This window comes from Anopheles funestus, chromosome 2RL (genome assembly GCF_943734845.2).
Source record: "Anopheles funestus chromosome 2RL, idAnoFuneDA-416_04, whole genome shotgun sequence".
NCBI classification, from domain to species: Eukaryota; Metazoa; Arthropoda; class Insecta; order Diptera; family Culicidae; genus Anopheles; species Anopheles funestus.
Window position 1 is genome coordinate 4,457,320 of NC_064598.1, and position 12,024 is coordinate 4,469,343.

Sequence of the window (12,024 nt, forward strand, 5' to 3'; positions counted from 1 at the left end):
ATTCGGTTCAGAGTTTGGCGAGCTGACGCCATTCGGTTGCGTGCGAGTATCCTTTTTCACATTCTGCAGCACACAACCTGACGCCTGCTCGGTGTGCCCGGTGTGCAACATGTTTCTCATGATTGGTCGCCGAAATCTGTTACCCATCCTCGATGGGCGGAGCCAGCTGGGAAAGTTTTTCCAAGCCTCGAGAAAGTCTGTATGGTGAGATTGCTAGGGAAGGAAAACTGTTACTAACTACTGGAACCAGGATGGAAGGGATGCCTACTTGGATTCTTTGGACGGGAAATTCCTTCAATACACCTCGCACCGATTGTGTGGCCCTTCATTTTCTTCTTTTCAAACACCTTGCACCCTTCGCAGTAACACCATTCTGCCAACGAATATCCTTGTCTCGCTCGCCGTACTGGATAGGGAAACTTCATCTAAATTTTCCTCTACAGGGTGCGTGAATTGCTGACTGAAGGATGCTAGCGGTAGTGCGAAGGAAAGAACCATTCGGGCAAGCTGCTACCACTCACACCAATCGTGCCGTGATCGATGCAGAGGAGGACCGTTTTCCAGCGAAAAGTTTCTCCCTCGGCGGAAGGGATGAGACACAGTGCACAGATGCGAGGATATTAAAAATAATGCTACCGTTCGTAGAGTTTTCCATTTTCACCGCACGTTCATTCGGTGTTCCGGTAGGAAATATTAAATTCAGTCTGCATGCAACCCCGTCAGTCAGTCGGCGACGGTCGACCGATGCGGGATAGTGCTTTTGTCGGTCTGAAATGGTGCGCAAATCTTTGGTGTGTTAAGCTTTTTCCAAAAGCACCAATCCGTTGTGATTGAGTTTGTGAAGGAATTGTGCCTGAACTGCATTTATAGCTGGGTAATATAATGTGTATGAAATAATTAATATAAATAAGTGTGAAAAACAAAAGAAAGTGTATATAAAACCGAAGAACGGATTAGTTAAAACAAAAAGTGAATAAAAACATATTGGAACAATAGCACACACAATGGAACCACCATTCCCGCCGGATGTGGCACCTTTCACGCCTATCTGGGGACAGGAAAATCCGTCACCGATGGTACACTATCCGGAACTGATGGCTGGATTTCCTTGCGCTGACTTAGGTAACTATCGCCTTACATACCTACAAGGATTACATTCATCTCCTCCTCGTGTGTGGTACTCTGTAAAGTGAATAAAGTTCATAAATGTGTCAATCGTTTATTACAAGAAATTAATGTCAGGAAGTTAAGGCTTCATCAACATGTCTCGTTGAACATGCCGTGCTTGAACTCTTTCGGATGGTTGTGATTCGAATTGATTTATGCAGACTTGCTGCAGACTAACATAAGTTAAACTACAGTAAACTTTTGTGTTTTAATTTCAAAGTAAGCACAAAATTAGCATCCACAGAGAACGGTGGTAAAAAGCTTAATTTTGACCCTTTATCTTACGTTCATTTCATTTTCAAAAATCAAACACTACTTAACAAATATTTTAAACTTGTAGAAATATTAAATTCTACTTGTAATTTGCTGCAAAAGCACACGTTAAGTCAGTTAATAAAGCCTATTTCAAACTTAATGAAACAAGGTGAAAGAAAATGATCAACATTTGGCAAAGCTTATTATAATAATCGAGACTACATATGTACTAGTGTATTCTTCTTTATTAAAGGTATCCTCCTTGATATGATGAATGACATGCAAATCAATATAATATTCGAATGCCATTCATCTGCCAATAATTTGAAATTTCAGTGATTGTCATTGCTGCACTACTGCATTTCACATGCAGTAGGGACAAGTCATCGCATAGACGCTACGTTTTATTGATTGATTCTTTCATTCATAATTCCTATGAGATACTTGCATTCCGTCGACATTGATGTCAAAAAGTTTGATTTGCATTTTGTTGTGCCCATAAGCACCTAATAAAGATGGGATGCTTCAGTTTGAAAAGAATAATTTTCATTTACATAAACAACACATTTATACATCTTGTTCTAATTCTAACTTTGTTTAATAAATCAGGAAGGTTGAATATACGAATTCTATATAACCTCGACGAACAACTTACTGTGTACAAGATTTTAGGCATTTTAAAGATTTTATTTTTGAGCGATTATTATTTGAATTTACATTCTTTGAATTTCGGATGTTTTTCATTTCGGTTGAAATTTCATTAGACATTATTACAATTTGTGCATGTATGTGAAATTATCTCTTGTAAGAAAAAACGTAATACGGAATAGTATTTGATAAAACGATCTTTTTCATTTTTTTTTATTAACTTTACATGTCAGTTCTGCTTTTTTTTTGGTGCATCTTATATTTTTTTGCTTTTCTTGTTGTTTTCATCTCATTGTTCAGAGAAAAATCTTAAGTGAGAGCGATAATAAACATATAAGTAAATATAAATTAAAAAGTCACAATCATGTTATAAGTTAAAAAGATAAAATAAAAATCATGTGAACAATATCTGCAAAAATAAATCTATTTTTTAAATAAATCATACATAACATAAGCAAAAATTTGGAATAGCAATTCAGCAAATTTGTACCGAACAAAAAAGATAACAATGAAGTGCGTATTTTAAGCTCTCGATTTGTTTAAATGAAAAGTAATAATTATTGACAATATTTTCATAATAAATTATGAGAGTTTTTCGTTAGTAAGCGAATCATCTCTCCAAGGAATACGTTGAGATTTTGATTCATTTGAATAAATTCAACGAAAAATTCTGGATGTATGGTTAATGAGTTGAATGGTTGGGGAATTATGAACTTTAAATAAAAAATCAACAAAAGATACCAACGTTTACAAAAAAGAATTTTTTCTTCACAAATTCTTATGCCAGGTTTTAGATATTGTTCCTTAAACTATTCCGATCACCAACGATTTGAGAACAGTACTTACCTTTTTGTTCCAACATCTAGAAATTTTTCGAAGAGAAAAGAATAAAAGAGAATCTATAAAACAAGAAACATTAATACCAATTGTTGGTGGTGGAAATGCATAAATTTAGATAAAATTAAATGAAAAGGCGTTAAGATGAAATTAAAACTATTTGTTACAAATGGTTTTACATACCACCGCTGCAACCATTATCTTCACGCCCAACACGCTGGACAATGTGTGTATGGCTGAAATTGAATCCGTTGAGGACATGTTTCGGATACTGCTCTGAAGTGCTCTGATTGATCGTATGAGACGAACTGACTGGTGTAGCAAATTTCGTTGATTTGTTCTTTGGTTGAGGTGCCAACAACATTTCCATGTCTGGCACAGTTTCTTGGCGACTTGGGTGGAAACAAATTTTGATAGTGAAAACTAATTTTGAACCGTTGCAAAGAAAGCCGCATACACAACGGACGGGTACTGGGGATTGATAGTGGGTGGTATTTGGAATTTTCGGCTTGATTCAAACATTCAACATCCGGTACACTGTTCACAGAAAAGAAACACGATCGGCTAGATACGGTTCGGTTCGTTACTCTATACATTGTTTAATGGTCATTTAGAAACAGTATTTTCATAAATGGTTGCATACATGTTGATATTCATTGTACATTAACGATGACTTCGTCCAGGTTATCTGCGCGATGCTGCTTAAACATTTGTTTGAACGTTGTACCATTCATGGGACGGTTGGAGAAAACGCCCATCTGTGGATCGCTGTTTGATGCTGATCTTGGTATTGAGTAGCGTAGATAGTACTATTGACAAAATCGTTTTATCGTACCGTCCATGGGTTGAAACTTGATAGGGAATTTTGGAGGAATGCTGCATTCCGACGAGTCTTGATTTTCGGATATTACATTTGCTTTTTCTTTCCTGTCTGTTTCGTGTTTAGCTATCTGGCCCCGTCAGCAGGTCGGTAGCTTCGTCAGCCAACGGCTCTCACCGCGTGGAGCACAACCGGCACCGAGCAGTGGGTCGACCAAGAAAACACGCCGCCGGGTAGCGTCGATGGCACAGCGCCGTGCGGCCAACATACGCGAGCGGCGTCGTATGTTCAACCTGAACGAAGCCTTCGACAAGCTGCGCCGCAAGGTACCGACATTCGCGTACGAGAAACGGTTGTCCCGCATCGAAACACTGCGCCTAGCGATCACGTACATTGGCTTCATGTCGGAGCTGCTGGCAGGGACGCCAACGCACGACGGCCGGTCGCCCGAGCTGTATCCGAGTGTGCTGGCCGCGACCGCACACCATACATCCCATCACCAACACCACCACCATCATCATCATCACCATCAGCAGCACAACAACCATTCTTCACAACATCAGCAGCAACAGCAACAGCAGCAATCGCACCATCATGCACATCTTCATCACCAACAGCAACATCACAGCCTTCATGGATCGACGACGGCACCAGCGTCCGCAGCAGCGGGAGCATCGGCATCCGCACACCACATGCATCATCACCCTTCGCTACAACGGGCGGCCGTGGCTGCGGCTGCAGTTGCCGCTGCTGCTGCTACTACTACTGCCGGTGGTACCGTCAATGGTACCGAGTACCATCCAGCATACGGTACCGGAACCGTACCGCACCATGCAGTTTGAGCGCGTGGCTGGTCCCGAACTGGCCAGCACGCCGGCGCGGATAGTTGAATTGAAGGGATGCTTTGTGACGATTGACAATATTGTTGATGCTGAATTGTTGGGGTGTGTTGGTTGGAGGCCCAGCATTACAATTGATTACGGAAGTGAACGATTGTTGACTGACGACGATACCAACAAAACTTATGCATTTGCACACAGCGAAATCCACAGTTATTATTCATTGTTTTTGTTTTCTTTGTTCCGCCACTTTATCGACCGATCGTCATGATGGCCGTTGACCGGAGAATCCTTCACTACTCCGTGCGTTTCTGTTTGTTTTGTATTCTTCATTTCACTTTGGCAGTCCCTGAACTGCCCGTTTGCTGATCGTGATTGTGATCGATTCTACGTCTAAAACTAAATCCAGCTACTGCTGCTTATGTAGTAAAAAAAGGACTTTAACATCTTTTGGCGATCACAAACAAACCAATAAATGATTTTTACGATCATTCGCGCGGGCTTCCAACAACCAAATGTACATAACAAATGCTTTCTCGCAAGCATTCCACCTCCGGTCTCTCTGATCTACTACTATCCCTAAAGCTTCGAAGGATGTACTATCCCCACACAGTTATGAGTTTTCGATTTTTTGTGTGTTTGTTTATAAATTTCTCCCTTTTTGTCCTCCTTTATCTCTCTCTCTTTCTCTCTCCTATCATTTACAGTGAAAAAAACAAAACTTATCCCACCAGTCTCTATGTTAACGCTAAATTTGGGGCGTTCGTTTTAATCACGATTCATCACACAGACTGTTCCTCTGGTTTTACAGTGCCAACCGTTGTCCTTGCGCCACCGGTACACTAATCGTTTCGAAACAGAAATTTAACGTCTTGTTACTTGTTTTTCTTCCCTTTCTTTTAATCGATTTCCGCGGATTTTTACACATTATATATATATTCCATGTACATACATAAAGTTATCCTCTCATTATTCCGAGTTCCGCGACGGCACGGCTGAATATAGTTCATTTGCTAACATGCGGCTCGGTTTAAACAAAAATATTTTTTAAGTTTTGCTGTTTGATTGATAATTGAATTCGTAGCCAAGAGGGAAAAGTTTATAGATTTGTAACTGGAAGGTGTTACACAAACGATCAAAAGGAATAAATGTAATTTCAATGTTTAACTAAATGACAAACAACGAATAAAAACAATAGTATGTACGGTTATATACGGATACAGCAAATGTTTGTGTACCGTAGCGGTCTCATAACGTCGCGTGCGCGCTCTTGATAGAAGCTGTTCTGTTCCGTCATTTTTGTGTTCGTTCACGTGCGTTTGACTTGACGTTGAAGTGTTTGCAACTGACCGTGAGGATCGTTTGTTTGAAGCTGTTCATATGTCTGACATCTTGAGAAATTTGTTGAAAGAAATGAAGAATTGATCATGAGACGCGCGATCTATTATTTGATAGTGCAACCTTTTTCCTCCATAATGGTAGGTTTCTTTGACTTCATGACATCACGCCTAAAAAGTAAGAAAAAAAAAAGTTTTCAACTTAAGAATAACAAAATGGTGGGTGGCCTTTGCGTTAGGATAGCAACCCCCTCCAGGCGGTTGATGCTGGTTTTTTCGCTTTTTGCACTAGCACTAAAAAAAAGTGACCACAGTCGAACCTCACATCGATTCCATGCTTGCTGACTTGCTTTTCTGCTCCGTCCGTGTGGTAGCGCTTCGATCACGCCGCGCGTCCTACTCCGAATCGGAAGAGGAGTAGCAAACCCGTCGCTTTTTGCGCTTCTTGTGATGAGTGCTGCCGTGCCGACGATGACAGCAGCGATCGGCACTGGTCGAGGCAGCGGTTGCGGCGGTCGCAGTAGGCGAGACTCGTTTGCGACGGTCGGCCCGCGGTTCATGCGGTTTGCTACGACTGAAATCGACCCGCACCTTGCGCCCTTCGAGCATTGTACCGTTGAGTTTCCGTTGCGCTCGCCGGGCATCGCTGGCATGCTTAAAATAGATGAACGAGTATCCACGGGATACGTTCGTTTTGCCGTCGTATATGAGCTTGATGTCCTTCACGTGTCCGTAGCGGGAGAACAGCTTCATCAACGTTTTTTCCGTCGTATCCGGGTTCATGCCGAAGATGCCTAGGCAGCGGTTCTCCTCGTTCGAGCCGCACAGAATCCGGCGCACCTCGTTCGCACTGCGATTCGACAATTCGGACACGCTGGACGAACTGCTTTCGGACGATGAGCTGGAATCGCTCAGCAGCGGTGTCACACGGCGCCGCTTTCGCTTCCACCGGCGGTAATCTTTCGAGGAGTAATTGAACGCTTCGTCGTACGCCGAGTAGAACTGTTCCAGCTTTTCGTCCACCTCCAGCAGCATGTCGCGCAGCAGCCGGACCTCGTTCCGGGACATATCGAAAATATCAATCTGTTGCAGGGGCAGGTTCCGCCGTAACATTTCTACCCGCATTCTGTTACCGTTGAACATGTTGTTGTTCATTTCCAGGGCGCATTGCGTTTCCGCCTCGTAGTAGAAGCCCACGTACGCGGTACCGTGCGTCGGGATCAGTATGCCGTATATTTTACCGAATCGTCGAAACGCTTCATACAGCTGCCAGTCGGTTGTGTCTGCAAATGGAACGGAAAGAACGGGTGCGATGTGTGAGTGAGCCGGTAACGAATTCTTCATCGGATCCGATTTGACAGAAGGAATGCTTCTTCTTATTATTGTTAGCTGATTCAATACGGGAAAGTCCCAGCAGCTTGTTCTCTACCTACCGTCACGTATGTTTCGCACCATTATCGATACGCTCATGTCGAACCATTGGTCCTTGAATATCTGCATCACGATCAGTATCGAATCGTGGTAGCGTATCCGGTCCCATTTGGCCGCTTCCTTCGCGTGCCGCGAGTGTCGAAAGCGTACGAATGCAACCTTCGTGTTGATGTCGGTGCGATGCTCACCGTACCAGGCAACGCGTTCGATCCGGCCGGCATACTTGAACAGCTCTATCAGGTCGGTCAGCATGATGGTTTGCGGCAGGTTACCTACGTACACAATGTTTTCCAGCAGGTCATCGAACAGTTGGTCATTTTCGGTTAACCGCGGACCTTGCGGTTGCGACGTCGACGGTTCGTTCATCGCTGCTGGCCACAGAATATCGCCCATAGCGCACGGCACTATACGCTCACAACACTTCTAGAATTAAATGCGTCCAGCACTGCGGTATGTGTTCGCACTCGGTAACGCGTTAAAACACTTCGATCCGTCATACAATGTGGAAAATTTTGGTGGCGCACGGCAGCAAACAAGGGTACACTTTCTTTGATATTTACAGCGAAACCTCGTTTATCCGTAATCTGGCGTTTGTGGCGTGAGAAACAAAACTGCTCGAAATCGGCTTCCGCTGTCGCTACATAGTGAGAAGATAGTGAGAAGAGATATTTCGTTTGAAAAATGAGACGACTGCTCGAAACATTCGCTGCAGCCCGAATAAAGTGAACGGTGCGATTGACATATCGTTCCGTAGGCGGTGGTCTAGCACCCAATAACACCATATCCAAAATCAATTCGAGCATGCTTGTTCAAATTTAAGTTAAAAAATGGTTACAGTTTAAGAGGATCGTACTTTGAGGAAAATATTATGTAGAAATATGAATATTTAACATTTGTGGGTTTGTTTAAGTTCGATTAACAACGCGTTTTCATACGTATCTTTATCAACTTGGTTTTGAAATCAAACCAACAACCGTTTGATGTCCCAAAGATCAGATCAGTTGATATTAATTTCAAAAGCCGGATCTATGTGGAAATCTAAACTAATGACGGATACATGTTTAAGTAGTACTTTTAGAATTTTATTTTTATCTTTATAACAAACTCAGGATCTCGTTCATGAGAAAAAAAATAAAACGGTGAATTGAAAAAAAGCATAAATATTAAAATGGTAACCATTTTACTTTATAGTAAAAAAAAGTTGCTCAAACAAATTAGTATATCGTACAGAATATTTAGATTCTACTAGCAAACAACTCAACTTACTGACTCGTCAAACCTGCTGTTCAATTTTACTATCCGCCTTTTTAGGGTTCAAGGTTTAAGCGATCTAGGCGGTAATTCGTAATTGAATATTATTGTTATTTCTAATGATCGTTACAAATCCCCCTAGCGCTCCTAAATTTACTGCTAATACGCACACACAAAAGCTACTTTTTAAAAACTGCGATGCTAAACACATTGACAATAATACCGCTGACCTCATTAATTATTTTTGTGAAATGACTATAAAAATAGCTGCCGATTTCGGGTCCAGATTTCTTATTCCGCCAAATAGATAACGTATCTCCGGAGGAGGTGGGCAAGCGAATTAATGGCCTCGGCAAGCAACGCGCTTGAAATTAGTAAAGTGCGAGCATCCGACTAGAACGGTTCGAGTTTTAAAAGGTTCTTTTTTGTTCATCTATCTGCCCAGCATCTCATCTCGTGTGTTGTACGATGTCATCTTCAAAACCCGTCACGATCCCGGAATGGATGACGAATGATTTTTTCGTCGATGCGGTAGCAAAAGCGTACAACATATCGAACACCGAGTTCACCGTCGAGCAGCTAGACGTTCGTCCGGCCACGGAAGCGGGCGACAATTTCGTTTCGATCATGTACCGCGTGAAGGTAACGGTACTGATGGGGACCTCCGACGTGGATCGACGGATCGTGTCTCTGATCGTGAAGGCTCTACCGCAGTTGGGTCTTTCCGAGGAAATGATCTCGGCCATGAATGTCTTCCCAAAGGAGATAGCCGTGTACACGGAAATTCTACCCGCGTTCGAGCAGCTGTACCGCGAGCATGGCATGGAGGTTACATTTGGACCACGTTGCCTGAAGCATTGCACGGAACCGACGGATATTATCGTGATGGAGGATCTAAAGGATCGCCACTTTCAGATGGCCGAACGGCAAAAGGGGCTCGATTTGGAGCACTGTCACACGTTGCTCCGTCGGTTGGCTCAGTTCCACGCAGCATCCGCGGTTTATTACGAAAGGAATGGACCGTACGATACGAAGTTCAAGGAGGGCATGTACGCTGAAAAGAACCGCGCTATGTTTGAGCAGTTCCAGGCTCAGCACGATGTCTTCATGTACGAAACTATGTGCACGTGGCCGAATAATGGTAAACTCTATGCAGAACTACTGGTGAGTGCAACTATTAATTGTTTATAATTTCCGTAGTCTCGTGTAGTTCCCAATTATTTTTAACACTACGACGAGAAAAAAGTGGACTTTTTCCGAGAACTTTGAGTAGTCATAGATCACACATTATCTTCCCTTAGAAACATTGGGGTATGGAGATGTTCGATGCATTGCTTCGTGTTACGAAACCTGACCCGGCCAAGTTTAACGTGCTAAACCACGGTGACATGTGGTGTAACAACATGATGTTCCAGTACGATGACGACGAAAAGATCAAAGAAATAACGCTCGTAAGTAGGGCGCGCGGAAGCTTAACCGCCTGCAAACGATCGGGCAATTGGTTTGAAATCAAGCGATTAAATTAATCCTAGCGTTTTCCCATTGATTGCAGGTCGACTTTCAGATGTGCATGTGGAGCTCCCCAGTAATTGACCTTCACTACTTCATCTTTTCCTCGGTGCGCGCCAATTTAAAGCTACGCCAGCTAGACCACTTGATTTGTTACTATTACCAGCATTTGACCGAGAACTTGACCCTGCTCCAGTATGCCGGTGTGCGTCCCTCATTGCAAGATCTGCACTCGGATTTCATTGAACGTCAATTGTACGGTCTCAGTACGGCCTTTTCCGTGTTTCCTATTTGTGTGATGGAGAAAACGGAGAACGCATCCATCGATCTGATGCTCGATCAAGGTGATGCTGGGACAGCGTTCAAGCTGAAAATGTACAACGGCGCCGCGTACGTCGAGCAGATGGTCCCGATCCTGGAGTACTTCTACGATACCGGTGCGTTCGATATAAGCCAGCTAGGAAACCAGCGACCTGCCGGCATCGAATGTGACCACTCACTCCATCTACCGCTGTGGTTGGATGGGAAATTTTTCGACGACGTAGTGAATGCGAAACTTGGCCCTTGCCCGGCCGACGAGCGTCGTCTCATCCGTAACATCCGTCTGGAGCTTGCGACTAAAAAGGGTGATAATTACGCTTCAGTTTTGTACCGCGCAAAGGTTAACGTGCTGAACCAAGGTACCGGCATTGTTGAGAGTTTTTCGACGATTGTAAAAGCACCACCGAAGGGCGTACTGGCAGAGCACATGCCGTATCTAAACTTCTCGTCGCGAGAGATACAGATGTACCGGGACCTGTTGCCCGCGCTCGAGCAGCTCTACCACGATAAGGGTATCAGCGTGCGCTTCGGACCAAGATGTTTGAAGGTGTGCGAAGGCATTCCGGCTGACGTGCTGGTGCTGGAAGATCTTTCGCACAACGGCAACTGCCGTATGGCTGACCGTCGTGCAGGATTGGATCAATATCACACCGAGCTGGTGTTGGAACAGTTGGCTCAATTTCATGCCGGGTCGGCCGTTTTTGTTGACCAGGGAAACACACTTTCCAGTGACTTTATCGGCCCGAAGGTGATGGAGAACCTGAAACAGATGGGCAAGCAACTGTTTCAACCCATGCTGGACAGTTTGATCGACTTTATGGCGAATTGGGACTTTGTGCCGTCGGATCATTATGCCGAACTGAAGGCACTGGCGCAGAATGCTTTCGATGAGCTTGCCACGATTATCACTCCCCGGGAGGATCGCTTCAATGTGTTAAACCATGGTGACCTTTGGATAAACAACATGATGTTTAGCTCGAACGCAAAAGCCAAGTCGACCGAGGTTACGCTGCTCGACTTTCAGATGTGCTGCTGGGCATCGCCAATGATTGATTTGCACAGCTTTCTATTCTCCTCCGTCCAATCGGAGCTGAAGCTACCGAAGCTAAACTACTTCCTGCGCTACTATCAGGAAAAGTTGGTCGAGAATCTCGTTCTTCTTGGGTACCGCAAGCGTTTGCCCACGCTACAGCAGCTGCTCGTTGACTTTAACGATTATCTAGTGTTGGGATTGATCGACACCATGCTGGCACTACCATTTGCACTTGTACCGGACACGGAAGACGCATCGCTTGATTCGGCCATCGAAAACAATACCGATGCGGGGCAACGTTTTCAGAAGCTGCTTCTGGACAACGATGAGCTAAAGATGCAAATGAAACTACTGCTACCCTACTTCCGGAATCGAGGCGTACCCCGTAAATTGTAAATCTCGAAACCAAAACACTTGACATGGACGAATATGATGAAAAAAGTAATGTACAATAAAAACATTTTTGTTCCGTTGTTAAATGCCAGTTTCCAATATCCCATTTGTTTCGTGCGCTTGCGTATGTTCGCATGTGTGAATTTATGTTTGCTGTAAACAATTGTAAACGCAAACCTCCGT

At 43.7% G+C, this 12,024-nt stretch overlaps 3 protein-coding genes across 4 annotated transcripts; 2 read left to right on the forward strand and 1 right to left on the reverse strand.

The window, feature by feature from the left end:
• The first annotated feature begins 290 nt into the window (after positions 1-290).
• Positions 291-4,770, forward strand: LOC125762731 (protein Fer3-like). The gene is made up of 2 exons (XM_049425205.1): positions 291-1,122; positions 3,854-4,770. The coding sequence occupies exons 1-2, from the start codon at positions 1,005-1,007 to the stop codon at positions 4,567-4,569; spliced, it is 834 nt and encodes a 277-aa protein (XP_049281162.1). The 5' UTR covers positions 291-1,004; the 3' UTR covers positions 4,570-4,770.
• On the reverse strand, positions 4,757-8,091 carry LOC125762714 (ELAV-like protein 4). Of its 2 annotated transcripts, XR_007418244.1 has the most exons (3): positions 7,337-8,091; positions 6,229-7,186; positions 4,757-6,074 (listed from the first exon to the last, which is right to left on the reverse strand). XR_007418244.1 is itself a non-coding variant. In XM_049425178.1 (2 exons), the coding sequence occupies exons 1-2, from the start codon at positions 7,725-7,727 to the stop codon at positions 6,300-6,302; spliced, it is 1,278 nt and encodes a 425-aa protein (XP_049281135.1). In that variant the 5' UTR covers positions 7,728-8,091; the 3' UTR covers positions 4,757-6,299. The 2 variants fall into 2 exon arrangements, 1 of the variants encoding a protein (XP_049281135.1); XM_049425178.1 differs by having other exon boundaries at positions 4,757-7,186.
• A 402-nt stretch (positions 8,092-8,493) lies between these two features.
• Positions 8,494-11,927, forward strand: LOC125762689 (uncharacterized). The gene is made up of 3 exons (XM_049425076.1): positions 8,494-9,749; positions 9,887-10,036; positions 10,138-11,927. The coding sequence occupies exons 1-3, from the start codon at positions 9,054-9,056 to the stop codon at positions 11,842-11,844; spliced, it is 2,553 nt and encodes an 850-aa protein (XP_049281033.1). The 5' UTR covers positions 8,494-9,053; the 3' UTR covers positions 11,845-11,927.
• Positions 11,928-12,024: the final 97 nt, after the last annotated feature.